The sequence below is a fragment of the Saccostrea cucullata genome, unplaced genomic scaffold (assembly GCF_032062105.1).
Source record: "Saccostrea cucullata isolate Sc308-1 unplaced genomic scaffold, CSIRO_AGI_Scuc_v1 ctg965, whole genome shotgun sequence".
NCBI classification, from domain to species: domain Eukaryota; kingdom Metazoa; phylum Mollusca; class Bivalvia; order Ostreida; family Ostreidae; genus Saccostrea; species Saccostrea cuccullata.
Window position 1 is genome coordinate 229,543 of NW_026928551.1, and position 14,282 is coordinate 243,824.

The 14,282-nt window shown below is 33.8% G+C and overlaps 1 protein-coding gene across 1 annotated transcript; it reads left to right on the forward strand.

Annotated features, from left to right (window-relative positions):
* Nucleotides 1–4,205: 4,205 nt before the first annotated feature.
* Nucleotides 4,206–10,748, forward strand: LOC134277937 (uncharacterized). The gene is made up of 9 exons (XM_062760236.1): nt 4,206–4,404; nt 5,377–5,546; nt 6,589–6,636; nt 6,837–6,862; nt 6,997–7,122; nt 7,597–7,726; nt 8,521–8,619; nt 8,915–9,019; nt 10,443–10,748. Exons 1-9 carry the CDS (start codon nt 4,386–4,388, stop codon nt 10,728–10,730), a joined length of 1,011 nt encoding a protein of 336 aa, XP_062616220.1. The 5' UTR covers nt 4,206–4,385; the 3' UTR covers nt 10,731–10,748.
* Nucleotides 10,749–14,282: the final 3,534 nt, after the last annotated feature.

Here is a 14,282-nt window from a genome sequence, read left to right on the forward strand (position 1 = left end):
TGGAGATCTAGATACTGTTTTATTTTGCTTTTCATATTAATTTTTACTTTAGTTAATTTATTGAAAAAAGTATAGGAAATAAATGTACTGTTGATTTAATTACCTTCTATGGAGTATCAATCTTATGATATGGAAGTTGAGACAAATACTGTATACTAATAGGTAAGACAAAATGCACTGCATTTTAAAATAGTTACATATATAAGAGATTGAACCAGTGCCATGCATATTCTGAAGTAGTGGATGCTTATACTACAAGTATTTATCAATTTGCACCTGTTATATTTTGTGGAAGTGAAAAGTTTTTTGCATATTTTTATTTTCACATATTTATATATACATGTACATACATTTTTTATTTGGTTTGTATGACGATGGAATGTAATCAAAAACACTAATTACTGTACATTTAATATGTTTTGTTGGAAATTAAGTCTTGAAATACATCTTTTTTGTTGCAGAAAGCCTTTTCCCTATTAAATTGAAAGCTTATAATATTTCATTACATAAGAAGGTCTTCAACTTTTCTGATGAGACTATAAATGAACAGTTTAATTCATTTATAGGATTAGGTCAGAAGATTTGTCATAAATTTATTACAAGTTATTGATAATTGTTTTAAAAAACAGTAAAGAATGTAATTAACTACGCACGAAAAAAATAAATGATTGAGAGCAGTTTGTCTTCATTTTATTTTAAAGCCCTTTTATAAGTCTCATTGCCCTTTTGGTAAGATGGAAATTAGCCAGACTTTTGTGAATAGCTGATTTAAGCTGAAGCAACAGGTTACATGTCTTAAAAGCTTTTATCTAATGAGGTTTGATAATCACTTTTTACTTGCATCTAACTGGCAATGTTGCATTTGATCTTTATAACACTGTGACTATATTCAGTTCACTAGGATGTACAAGTGTATCCACATTGGAATATCCTTCTTCTAATGAGTTATTCAAACCAGAATTTCACAATTTGGAGTATTTTAGGTACTTCTGTACCTTATATTAATTCAAAATGGATAGAGGATGCTTCTGGTTGTTTCAATGTACCAGTCAAGATTTCAGATGCTGCATTTTTAGCTAAAGAATGTCCAGGTTATTGTTTTAAAAACAGGTTAATGTTTTTGGTTTATGTTTTTGGAAGAGGTCACTTATCCAAGTAAATTTTAGATCTATATTAACCAAACTTGCATGCACAATGCATCTAAGGATGCATACTACCAGTATTGAGTCGGTTGCTGAATCGATGTGCAAACTAATTTACATACTGGTGTTGTAGAGTAGGATTTCCTCCATAGCCAGCTTTCCCCGGGAAATCATACTCTAGAGTATGATTACCCCCTGAGGGGAAAACTTACCAGAGCCAATTTTCCCCCTTTTTCTTTCTTTCTCAAAGTAGGATTTCCCCCTTAAAGCTTGTTATAGGGTCAATATATACTACAACCGCAATATATTTTTGTGAAAAAAGATCAACGGTAAACTGGTAAATTAGTGTTTTTCGACTTCAGTATATATTTCAAAGCATGAACTTTCAACGGAGATATTTATTTTTTAAGAAATGTAAAACTCCTCAGGTTCGATGTTTACATACCTCTAATAGCACAGCGATATACTTGTATATGTCACACATTTTTAATGCACAGTTTTATAACAAGGCTATCTTAAATTTTTATGGATTAATTTTTCTCCAGAAGAAAGTCATTTATTTTTGTATACCTTTTACTACTTATATGTTGCTTGAATCCAATGTGTGCAATAATTACTATGTTGTACAAATGTCCATCTTTCTGTAACCAGTCCTTATTATAAAAACTTATATATTATTGGGGAAAAATTGGCTCTGGGGGAAATCGCACTCTATAACTACTACACAGAGTAGGATTTCACCCCGGAAAATTGACTCTGGTATGGGATTTCCTCGGGGGAAATCCTACCCTAGAGCCAGTTTCCCGGGGGGAATTCTACTTCAAAGCCAGTTTTCCGGGGAAAAAGATTTTAGAAGGGAAAGCCTACTCAACAAGACCGGTAGTAATGTGCATAGGGATGCACACTACTAGATTCAGTGTTTAGTTTGGAATTTTGCCTTATATACAAATGTATTGTATTTCAGAAGAAAACTTCTCACATTCAAGTTTGTTGGTGTGCCATTCTCTTTCAAGGGAAAAAAAATGATAAAATTTAAAGGAAAGGCTTTGTGCATGTATTTTTGTCATATTGTAGCTGGACTATGGTAGAGTAATATTTCCATTTCTAATTTTTTCCCCCATGATAACTCTTTGAAAGTTTGCGGAGTTGATTTCTTTCATAATTCTGCCCGAATGTAAATTAGGCAGGTCGATAGGTCAGGGGCTATGGAGTCCTAATATGCATGCAAATCTCGTGCGCATCTGTCTCTGTGTCTGACACTACGGAGGCCAAATATGCATGTAAATCTCATACGGCTGCTTTTGTGTTTGACGTCAGTGGATGAGGACTACTGAAATTGGCATGGGAGTCCTCGTGTAATATAAATCTATGTCTACTTTTTAAAAATCCAAATCATATGTCACATCAACCCTCGGGTCCGGCCCATATCAGCCCTCGGGCTGATATGACATATGATATGGATTTTAGTATGTAATATTCTCTATATATCGTAGCTAGGCTATGGTAGGATCATATATTCTTGTCACATCCTAGCTGGGCTATGATAGGATAATATTCTTGTCATGTCCTGGGTGGGCTGTGGTAGAGTAATATATTCTTGTCATATCCTAGCTGGGCTGTGGAAGGGTCCTATATTCGATCTTGTCATATTCTAGCTGGGCTATGTTAGGATCATTTATTCTTGTCATATCGTAGCAGGGCTATGGTAGGGTCATATATTCTTGTCACATCCTAGATGGGATATGGTAGGGTAATATTCTTGCCATATCCTAGCTGGGCTATGTTAGAGTCATTTACTCTTCTCATATCCTAGCATGGCTTTGGTAGGGTCATATATTCTTGTCACATCCTAGCTGGGATATGTTAGGGTCATTTATTCTTCTCACATCCTAGCTTGCCTTTGGTAGGGTCATATATTCTTGTCATATCCTAGTTGGAATATGGTAGGGTAATATATTCTTCTCATATCCTGGCTGGGCTGTAGTAGGGTCATAAATTCTTCTCTTATCCTAGCTGGGCTATTGTAAGGTAATATTCTTGTTATATCCTGGCTGGGCTACGGTATGTATGGTAGGATATTATATTCTTGTTCTTTCCTAGTTGGGCTATAGTAGGGTCATATATTCTTGTCATGTCCTAGCTGGGCTATGGTAGGGTCACATATTCTTGTCATATCCTAGCTAGGCTATGGTAGGGCCATATATTCTTGTCATATCCTAGGTGGGCTGTAGTAGGGTCATATATTGTTGTCACATTCTAGCTGGGATATGGTAGGGTTGTCATATCCTAGCTAGGCTATGTTGGGGTTATATTCTTGTCATATCGTAGCTGGGCTTTGATAGGGTCATACTAGTATATTCTTGTCATATCCTAGCTAGGCTATGGTAGGGTCATATATTCTTGTCATATCCTAGGTGGGCTGTAGTAGGGTCATATATTGTTGTCACATTCTAGCTGGGATATGGTAGGGTTGTCATATCCTAGCTGGGCTATGTTGGGGTAATATTCTTGTCATATCGTAGCTGGGCTTTGATAGGGTCATATATTCTTGTCATGTCCTAGCTTGGCAATGGTAGGGTCATATATTCTTGTCATGTCCTAGCTGGGCTGTGGTATGGTCATATGTTCATGTCATATCCTAGCTGGGATGTGGTAGAGTAATATATTCTTCTCATATCCTAGATGGACTGTGGTAGGGTCCTATATTCCTATTATATATATGTCCTTCTGCAGTAAATGTTTATGTTTGTTCAAATCATAACTCCCGAGGCTTAACAGAGTGAGAAAGGGGGGGGGGGGGCAAAAAGAAGCCAAGTGGTTAAATATGGGTGTATAGACATTTTAAACCTGTTAAAAAACAGCAGAGGTCCTGGAGCAAGAATGCAACTATAATAGGTTACTAGTATCAAGATTTAAATGGGTACAGATAGTAAAAGCTTTATATAAAGGTCCCTGACAAGGGTTAAAATGGCCCAGGTGAGCGTTGTTTCCTATACGCCTCGTGAGCTTGCAGGAATTGCAAGTCCATAAGGAGCGAAAAACTCAATAACAGCATTTAAATGACGGTTTGTGTTGTTGACGAACTAGATTGTTCTCGGTGTGTCGAATTACAACACAGGGTAGATAGAATTCCGCATTTATGGTATTGAAAAGGAACAAATTCATAAAGCATGAAAAATCACTGAGCCAAGGCCAGAAATGGTGATATAGAAAGATACAAGGGTGTGTGCCCATTTAACAAGGATGGATCACTATAGACGAGGTATCAGCCAGTTAAGTTCAGTCCTTTGTTTTATATACTATACTATGATGTTTTACATGAATTTGTAAGATATACAAATGCAGCAGCAGCGCATATAGATATTATAGTTTAATCAAGTTGCAAATTTATCGTATAAAAATCATCTGGGATGTCAAGGTAAGATAATTATTTTTAACAATAAGAAGGGTTTCAAACTGACAAGAGAAAGTATGCTTTTTAGTGTTGTTGAGAATCGCATGGTGGTAAAGAATTCCGTATTAGATATGCCTTGTACAAATTAACTTTGCTTTTGTCATACAAATAGGACAATTATCGGCGAATTCGAAATATGATATTTATAAGTCACATTGCTTACAGTTTATCATATATAGAATTCAAAAAAGCCTCATTGCTAACCATTTCACATATCTATCAAAAGTGTGCTCGAAGAAAATTATTTAAGAGGTTATACTTTAAGCACAAATACTTTCAAATTCTTGCATTTTCTAGCCACACCTGACAACTTGACACCTAGAGGTTTATAGATATATATTCTGATATTGTGCGTCAAATTGTAATTGGTTGTACTCTTATCCATTGACGAGATCTGCGTAAAAATGAACCCTTTCCATACGCGGGGAAAATTGTCAATTGCATGAAAACCTTTCTCTACGGTTGGAGATATGAACAAACCTGAATCAAATACCTTGTTTCCATTTTTCTCAAAACATTCCTTTAAAATTAAGAGATATAATTGCGGACAGACAAACAGGACGAAAGTCTATGCGGTCAGTTGCTAGAGTTAAAAGTTTTTTTTTTAAATATACCATTTACAAAATATCAAAGCTTTATAGTTTACCTAACCATAAAGTTATTTGACTGATAAAAATTCACGTATATGCCAAGATGCATATTACAGACTGTTGATAAAATAAGACTTTCCATGTTTAATTATTTTCACCCCCATTTTAAAAAAAAAAGATTTTTTTTTAGATAATCGCAGACCTAGCGACGACCTGCGACCATCGCAAAGTGCAAGTCCAGATGAAAATTTTGCTCACTGGGCAGAGCCTATTGTTGCTTGCGTAAGAAATTTTAAAGGTGGCACATTGATTGTGAATAGCGCACCATTTAGAGACGCGCTCTTGGAGGCCGAGAGAAATGTAAGTACATATAACAAATGATAAAATCCTCGTGTTTTTAAAAGGAAAAATAAAACTATAGCTTCAGTTGGCATTTTGTATAAAATTTATTTGTGGAGATTGGCAGAACTAGAGGTCTTGATATGGAAAGGGGGTGGGGGTCCTTAGGTAGCAGAAGTATTAAAATATGTACTCTATCAAATAATAAATGACTTTGGCATTGGGACACCACCACCACCACCCCATTAGAAAATGTGGACCCCACCTTTATCATGAAGGAATTCAGTTTTTTTCTTGCTTCTTAAGAAATTATGGAGTTGTGAATTTCTTTTTGACTGGGTTGGATTCCCCTAGCGACGACCCGATCCCCCCCCCCCCCCCCCGGAAAGAATTCTGGTTCCGCGCCTGGTGGAGGTTTACAACATTACATCATAAAAATCGCACCTAAAAATCCTTCATTTATTGGAACTTCTAAATCATGACAGGAAATTAGAAATTAAAGTTCAAAGCTACGTTTCCATTTATAAGATTCCCATCATATTTTATCATGAGTACAGCTTTTCCTATGAAGTCATATAGGAAATACATTTACATATGTTTATCAAAATGAAAAATGGCTGTTAAGTAGCATATAGCGTTTTATTTTTTAGTCAGTTTCTTTGGGGGGATTTTTCCTTACTATTTCAGTCTATAACTTTGAAAATAAGGAATTTAAAATTCATAGAACACCTTTGGAAAAATAAAGGTCATGTAAAGTGGACAAAGGTCAAATAAAGTCACATCATCCACTGATTCCTTCAATTTTTAGGCATAAGATTTTTTCCAAGTCTCCCAAATATATAAAAATAAATGTAATTCAATTTTCTTCATTTTGACACATTTTAATCTGTGTTCTATCCCAATTTAATTATTCATAAACGAAATAGGTTAAAAATATACACCAAACCAGACATCCATTTTTTTTATATCCATCTGTCCTTAATTTAGTATCTTATTTTTTCTAATCATTATATAGTATTTAGTTCTTGTTTTATATTTAATCATATGTTTGTGATTTTTACAGTGGGTAGAAGAAAACATAGACTATAAAACAGAAGAGGAAAAGCCCCAAGTAAGGCCAATGTAACCCGTATTAATCTAGGTTGCTTCTACAATAATGTACAATTTTGTATTTTTTAGGTATAGTAAAAGCGTGATTTCTTTAAGTTTTAATGTTTAACTTAAAAAAAATATTTTTGACATACTTGCATATAGTGATAGCTTTTAAATATTCAAAGATTCTACATTCCAAAAGTATTTCATATATTACAGAACACAAATAAAGGGGATCAGTCAAGGTTAGACTTAATTTTATCACAGCATATACCGATAAACTCTGAAAAATATCTCTTTATCAATTAATTGTTTCGAGCCACGCCACGCATTCATTATGCAATAAATATCCATGAAAACGTCTTACCTTTATAAACAGGGAGGAACTTATTTCTGAATTAAAATCAGAAGTAGAAAGACTTAGGTTGGCCAACCTTGACCTTGAAAAAGAGAGGACGGCGAGAGGGCTACCTGTACTTCACCCGATAGAGATCACTACTGCTAGGTAGGAATAGAAATTCAGTTCATGGGACATGTTTTGTTTAAGAAACTTCAGTCGGTTCCCTTAACTTAAAGACCTCGTTCTAATTTAACAAAAACTTGATGAAACTTCCTTGTGATATTGGCTGACTTTTACATGATGTATGTGAGTTGATCCTTACATCGCTGGTTCGAATCCCACCGTGGGAGGTCGAGACCGCTCCTTCGGATAAGACCATATAAACCGATTTCCCATGTTGAAGTAGGTGCTGGCACGAAAAAGGTCACTTGCTGTTCAATGGTCCTAAATGCCGAATATAGGATAAAATTACTAGGTAGCGGTGTCTTCATATGATTAAAAAAATTCTCGAGTGGGACGCTCAACAGCAAACAAACGAACGTTTTTGTATGTTTTGATCAATACATAGTAATGCACCTTAAATGTTTACATCTAAACAGTTTAAATGAAACATATTTGTTTTTCTTCGTTTTCTGATAGACCCGAAAATGTAGCTGAATTATTATCAGAAATATACAACACAGAGTGGCAGCCTGCCTTTGAATTCTTCATTTACAAGAAAAAACTCAGAGAAAGAGAGGCCACAGAGGAACTGCTTAAAATTCTTCAGGTTGTTTTCTGTCATGTTAAATACTTGTAATACAGTGAAACTTGTTTAATCCGAATGCTGTATAATCTAAAATCTTGCCTAATACAAAGTATACTTTGTCTTTTTTCAGTTAATTCATTTGTTTAAAATATTGTCTTGTATGGCTGAATGTTGTCTTATCCAACAACTGGCGAACAGTTCGGTGTCCAGGTTAGACAGGTTACACTGTACATAAATGTAATAAAACTTTTACAACTACAGAGAGTGAGGATGCCGACAATTGTACATGTATATAAACAGGGCTTTAATTATTTTTTCAAGATTAAGATTCAAAGTACTTTTTTCTATAAACTCCCTAGAGGTCGTGATTTGAACTAACTTGAATTTGTACTTTATTTAATAAACGTTCCACATGAATTTCAACTGTTTTGCCCATTTAATTGTTCTTGAGATAATTTTGAAAAGATTCCACCAAATTTACACTATGAAAGCGCGTAGAGTAACCTGAATACCTTTGTGAATGGTTTGGTTGAAAATTGCCCATTGATACTGAATAAAGTTTAAAATGTTAACATTTTACAGATGGACAACAGACAACATGTTATCAGTAAAGTTCGCTTGAGTTTTCAGCTCAGCTTCAGCTGAATGTCATTTCGAACATTATGTAAAATCATGGTAAAAAGCTCTAATTTTGTACGAGAAATAATGGAAAGGTCGGGGAAGTGCATACTTAAACTATTGCATTTACAAGTAACGCGATATTCAAACTCTAGACATTTAAATCTAAAATACTGCACCGGAATTCTTGTTTACAGGATTGTTTTGAATTCTGTGAAAACCTGTCTAGAGAACATCTTAGAGATCTAACCGACACCTTGTTTGTTCCTACTTCAAACCAACATCTACTGAAAAAGGTTATCATTCAGTTTTAGTCAACATTAGTTTTGTTTTATTGTTTATTTATTTAATTGGTACCTGATGACATCGAAAAAAGTAATAGAAATGTCCATTTGATGTTTCATTTTCTGGGAAACTAACTGGAATTCCTCAGAGAACTTTCAAATAAGGCAGACTTTTTAAAAATGTTATAAACATAAGTGTATAGTGTATACATATTCTTGCTCGATATTTTGCGGACATCGTTTGTATAGAATTTTATAGAAATGTTGAATATGTTGAACACTGATATAATTATAATGATTTTCACAGATTCGTATACCCCAGTCTACGGAACAAACTGACCAACAAGTATCGTTAGAACTCTCTAGACTCAGGAGATCAGTAAACCCTCAGATAGTTCCAGTAATTGAACAGGTATTCAAAGTACAAAGTCTGGGTTATTTTTATTTAAAGAGCGTACAATTACTTATGAGTTATGATAGGTCTATGAACAAAAAATAAACACAAGTTAAGCGGTTAGACTCACTACAATATTATACGTTTTCCTATTATTTAAGGAGCACTTTTTTTCACCTTGGTTGTGCAGAACTGTTCCTTACTGGTCAAAAAAACAATTTGGATGGACAACCAATTTTCAACATAATCATCCAAACATTTTAATCTTGTACTGGATCCTATATACTAGTATAAGAAATTCGATCCCTTTCACATAAACCAAAGCCATCTCTAATCTCTAAAACCCTTTGAGAGAATATAAAGATTGCGTTCCTTTTGTTAGCTCTGCATCTTTGTATGAGGCACCGTTTTCGCATTTACTGCCAAAAAGTGGCATTATTAATTTCAGTTAAGTGTGAAGTTTGGTGTTACGTCACGATCTTTCCCGTCAGATGCTTCCAGCGTAAACATGATTGGTCAACATATACTATCAACAACGACAACGTATTTTTTTCTTTTTCTCTTATGTAATTTTTTTGTACTTTCTCCTAAATTCTGTGTAATTTTGTGTCAGTTGTAGATAACTTATTAGTGACATATGAACCTGTTACTATATGTGTATTAATTAACCTTGTACCTGTGGAGAGGGCTTATATAGGCTATGCCTGCTGCCCAATCCGTTTATGTAATTGCTACATAATGAAATATGTTCAAACCAAAATCAACATTGACACTGAAATAGTTTGTTGCACGAGCAACCAATCAGGGATAAGAAGAAAGTTCCAGTCGTAAAGCTTGCGGTTAGGAGGCGTGTACAATTTACCTTTAGCGCAGATGTCAACTAGATCGTGACATAACGTAAAACTTCACACTTAATTGCAAACTATAATATCACCTATTTGAATCAATGATGTCACCTATACAGATTTTGAATAAGTAATATCATCTACAGTTTTTGATTTGAATCGGTGATATCACCTATTAGAAAAGGTGATATCACTAATTAGCTGATATCACCCTTTCTTTTCAAATAGATGATATCATTTATTCGAATAGTTTCTTGGTGGTAAAGTATACAGTCTAGGGAGCATTCATTATTTATTTCAAGAAATTCAAATAGGTGATTTCACCTATTCGAATGGGTGATATCACTTATTCGAATTGATGATATCACCTATTTGGCACGAATGGGTGATATATCACCTATTCATTTCCAATAGGTAATATCACTAATTCAAATAGATGATATCACCTATTGGAAATGAATTAGTGATCTCACCAATTTGAATACTAGTAAGTGATATCACCTATTCGAATACTATATCACTTTTTGGCAGTAAATACCAAAACGGTGCCTCATATCTATGTAACTTGTAACTACGAGTACATATATTTTTTTCAGTTGTTTTTCTTAACGGAAAAACCACATCTGAAGGCCCATTTAAAGGCGGTCAAAGTGCATCCTTTCATCAAACTTTGTCTGAAGTGCGCGTGGATTTCTGCCATACAGGACAGACCATTATCAGTAACTTTCAAAGTGAGGCCAGGTTCACCATTTTCTTCCGATATAATGATTTCTCGGAATGCCCCAGCCCCAGATGTGGACTATTTAGTGTGGCCAATTGTGTTCTTGTATGACAGAGGACCGATCTTGCTTAAAGGGATCGTCCATTGCTCTCAAAAAAGATGAATTATAGTTCAATTGAAATTTTAGTTTTTCAGGGTTTTACATGTGGAAGGTATATTTAGACCACTCTTGCTCGAAATGATGGAGAATCAAACATTATAATCGATAAATTCTACTATGAAATATGTAAACGTTGTGGGGCTGTTCAATTTTTATTTTTATTGATTTTTTTTTTTGAGGTATGGAGTGACGTATGAATTTATCCCAACCGTGTACAAAACAAAACTGGACTTCTGAATGTTTGATTGCCATTACATTGTAGTGCAGTGCAATATAGGTATAGGTAGATTATGAAGATACGAAGCATTAATATGCTTGCGGGTGAAAATAAAATTACTCACCAGTCAAAGAGGAGTGTTGATTTCTTCAGAATATTTTTTGCTTGTCCAAACTAGTCGTTCGATAAAAAATTATCAATGCGTACAACTTTGTCGGCGTACAACTTTGTCGAAAGAGTCCCCAGACATAATTAAGTGCTGTAGACTGTTAATTGAAATTTGTATGAAAGAATACATGCAGTCATATATCAATTAAAAAATAAATTAAATATTTCATCCGGTCTGTTTTTTCCATAAAACTTTTCTTTTCAAAACACTAATTTAAAGAATCAGATTTTTAATTCAATTACAAAAAAACAAAAAAACAACTAAGTTTATTTTGATTGGATAATTTGCCAGGCACTACAATGGGTAGCATTGTTTTGCAGAAGAGTGCGCATGCAGTATATTTTTCGCAAACGCTAACTGGACATTTGATTTCAAAAAGAAAAAAATCAATACGTAACTCTGTCAACATGTCTTTTGTCATAATTACTGGATTGTGAATTCAGAATCATATGAAAGAGAACAATTGTATATTAAGAAAATTTGATTTAATTAAAATGCATCCAGATTTTAATTAATTTGATTTGAATTCAATTCAGAATCATATGAAAGAGAACAATTGTATATTAAGAAAATTTGATTTAATTAAATTCCATCCAGATTTTAATTAATTTAATTTGAATTAAATAAAATCCATCCAACTGTTATTTCAAAACACAAAATTAAGAAAAATTAAAATTTGCAGTGTAAATGCATTGCAATAAAGTGTCGTCAAATTCTTATATTTAGAAAAGATATATTTATTCTCTCACAAATAAAATTAAACCCTTCTCAGTCAAAGAGGATTGATCATTTCTTCAGAATGTTATGTGCATATCCAAACTAGTCCTTCGATAAAATGTTATCAGTGCGTAACTTTGTCGAAAAAGTCCTCCGACATAATTCTTTCGATATAATTACTGGATTGTTAATTGAGATTTATATGAAAGAGAACAGTCATATATTAGTAGAATGTGAATAAAATAGTTCGTTCAGTCTGTTTCTTTTTTATTTTAACTTTTTTTTTAAAAACACTGAAGAGAAAAATGTGTTTCATCATATTTTTCATTCAGTTACAACAAACTGACTAGGTTTATTTTGACTGGATGATTTGCTAGGCACTACAATATGTTGCAGTGTATTGCAGCAGAGTGCATTATGGTGCAGTAGGTTATACTTGTATTTTAACAAGCATAATTAGTTAATGCCCTTTAGAAACATTCCCCACCATCCACCCTCCAAAGTCACCCTTTATATACAATTTCCTCTTGCGGCTGAAAGTTTGTTGCAAAATTTGCATACTGTCAGTTTCTTACAAAGTTCGATAATCAAATTATGGCCCTTTGAACAACGTAGACAAAACGATTATGCAAATGTTCAGGCAATATTAACGGATAACAAGCTTGTATACTATATAAGACAAGAGAGTCACTCACTCATGTTAAGTTTGGTCTTGTGTGTATACGTAATGTGAGTTTCTCTCACAAAACAAGTACTGCTAGATGGCTAGGCATGTAGTAGTGAAAGCTCTCTTGATTGTTCTACAATGGGCGCTTTGTTTGATCGAGTCTCAAGATGTTCATTCGTCAGTCAGACAGGAAAATTCCAATTTATTTCAATGTTTAACTTAATAAAGATAGACCAAATATGTTTTAAGTAGACAGTATACGTCAAGCAATTACAATGGGATGCATTGCAGCACTGCACTAGCTGATTTTTTGTTAATTTAAGATCATCCAGTCTGTCCCTAACTTTTTAAAATAGAAAAATAAAGATTAAAGACATTTTGTTTCAATTTTATCTTCAATTAAAAAAAAAATCATGTAAAACAAAATTGGACTTCTGAATGTTTGATTGCCATTACATTGTAGTGCAGTGCAATATAGGTATAGGTAGATTATGAAGATACGAAGCATTAATATGCTTGCGGGTGAAAATAAAATTACTCACCAGTCAAAGAGGAGTGTTGATTTCTTCAGAATATTTTTTGCTTGTCCAAACTAGTCGTTCGATAAAAAATTATCAATACGTACAACTTTGTCGAAAGAGTCCCCAGACATAATTAAGTGCTGTAGACTGTTAATTGAAATTTGTATGAAAGAATACATGCAGTCATATATCGATTAAAAAATAAATTAAATATTTCATCCGGTCTGTTTTTTCCATAAAACTTTTCTTTTCAAAACACTAATTTAAAGAATCAGATTTTTAATTCAATTACAAAAAAACAAAAAAACAACTAAGTTTATTTTGATTGGATAATTTGCCAGGCACTACAATGGGTAGCATTGTTTTGCAGAAGAGTGCGCATGCAGTATATTTTTCGCAAACGCTAACTGGACATTTGATTTCAAAAAGAAAAAAATCAATACGTAACTCTGTCAACATGTCTTTTGTCATAATTACTGGATTGTTAATTCAGAATCATATGAAAGAGAACATATTAAGAAAATTTGATTTAATTAAAATGCATCCAGATTTTAATTAATTTGATTTGAATTTAATTCAGAATCATATGAGAGAGAACAATTGTATATTAAGAAAATTTGATTTAATTAAATTCCATCCAGATTTTAATTAATTTAATTTGAATTAAATAAAATCCATCCAACTGTTATTTCAAAACACAAAATTAAGAAAAATTAAAATTTGCAGTGTAAATGCATTGCAATAAAGTGTCGTCAAATTCTTATATTTAGAAAAGATATATTTATTCTCTCACAAATAAAATTAAACCCTTCTCAGTCAAAGAGGATTGATCATTTCTTCAGAATGTTATGTGCATATCCAAACTAGTCCTTCGATAAAATGTTATCAGTGCGTAACTTTGTCGAAAAAGTCCTCCGACATACAGACCCTAAACCGTGCTACTACACCACTTGCACGGTACGGTTCGGTACGCTTTGTTCTCGGAACGGTTCGCTTTGTTCACGGTAAGGTACGCTTTGTTCACGGAACGGTTCGCTTTGTGCACGGAACGGTACGCTTTGTGCACGGTACGGTTCGCGTGATGCACGGAACAGTACGCTTTGTTGACGGTACGTTTCGTTTCTTGCACGGAACGGTTCGTTTTGTGAACGGCACGCTTTGGGAAACGGTATGCAAATGAAGTGGGCGGAGCCTGTTAGCTTTGGTCATTGATTGGCTGCTAAAAAATAGTCTATTTTAAACGAATTTTGAAGATCTTTATGCA

What these genes read in the sequence shown, in the direction of transcription:
- LOC134277937 (XM_062760236.1), top strand. An exon ending in AATAAAGGGGATCAGTCAAG is followed by an intron (nt 6,863 to 6,996) that starts GTTAGACTTAAT and finishes CTTTATAAACAG; the next exon opens with GGAGGAACTTATTTCTGAAT. An exon ending in ATAGAGATCACTACTGCTAG is followed by an intron (nt 7,123 to 7,596) that starts GTAGGAATAGAA and finishes GTTTTCTGATAG; the next exon opens with ACCCGAAAATGTAGCTGAAT.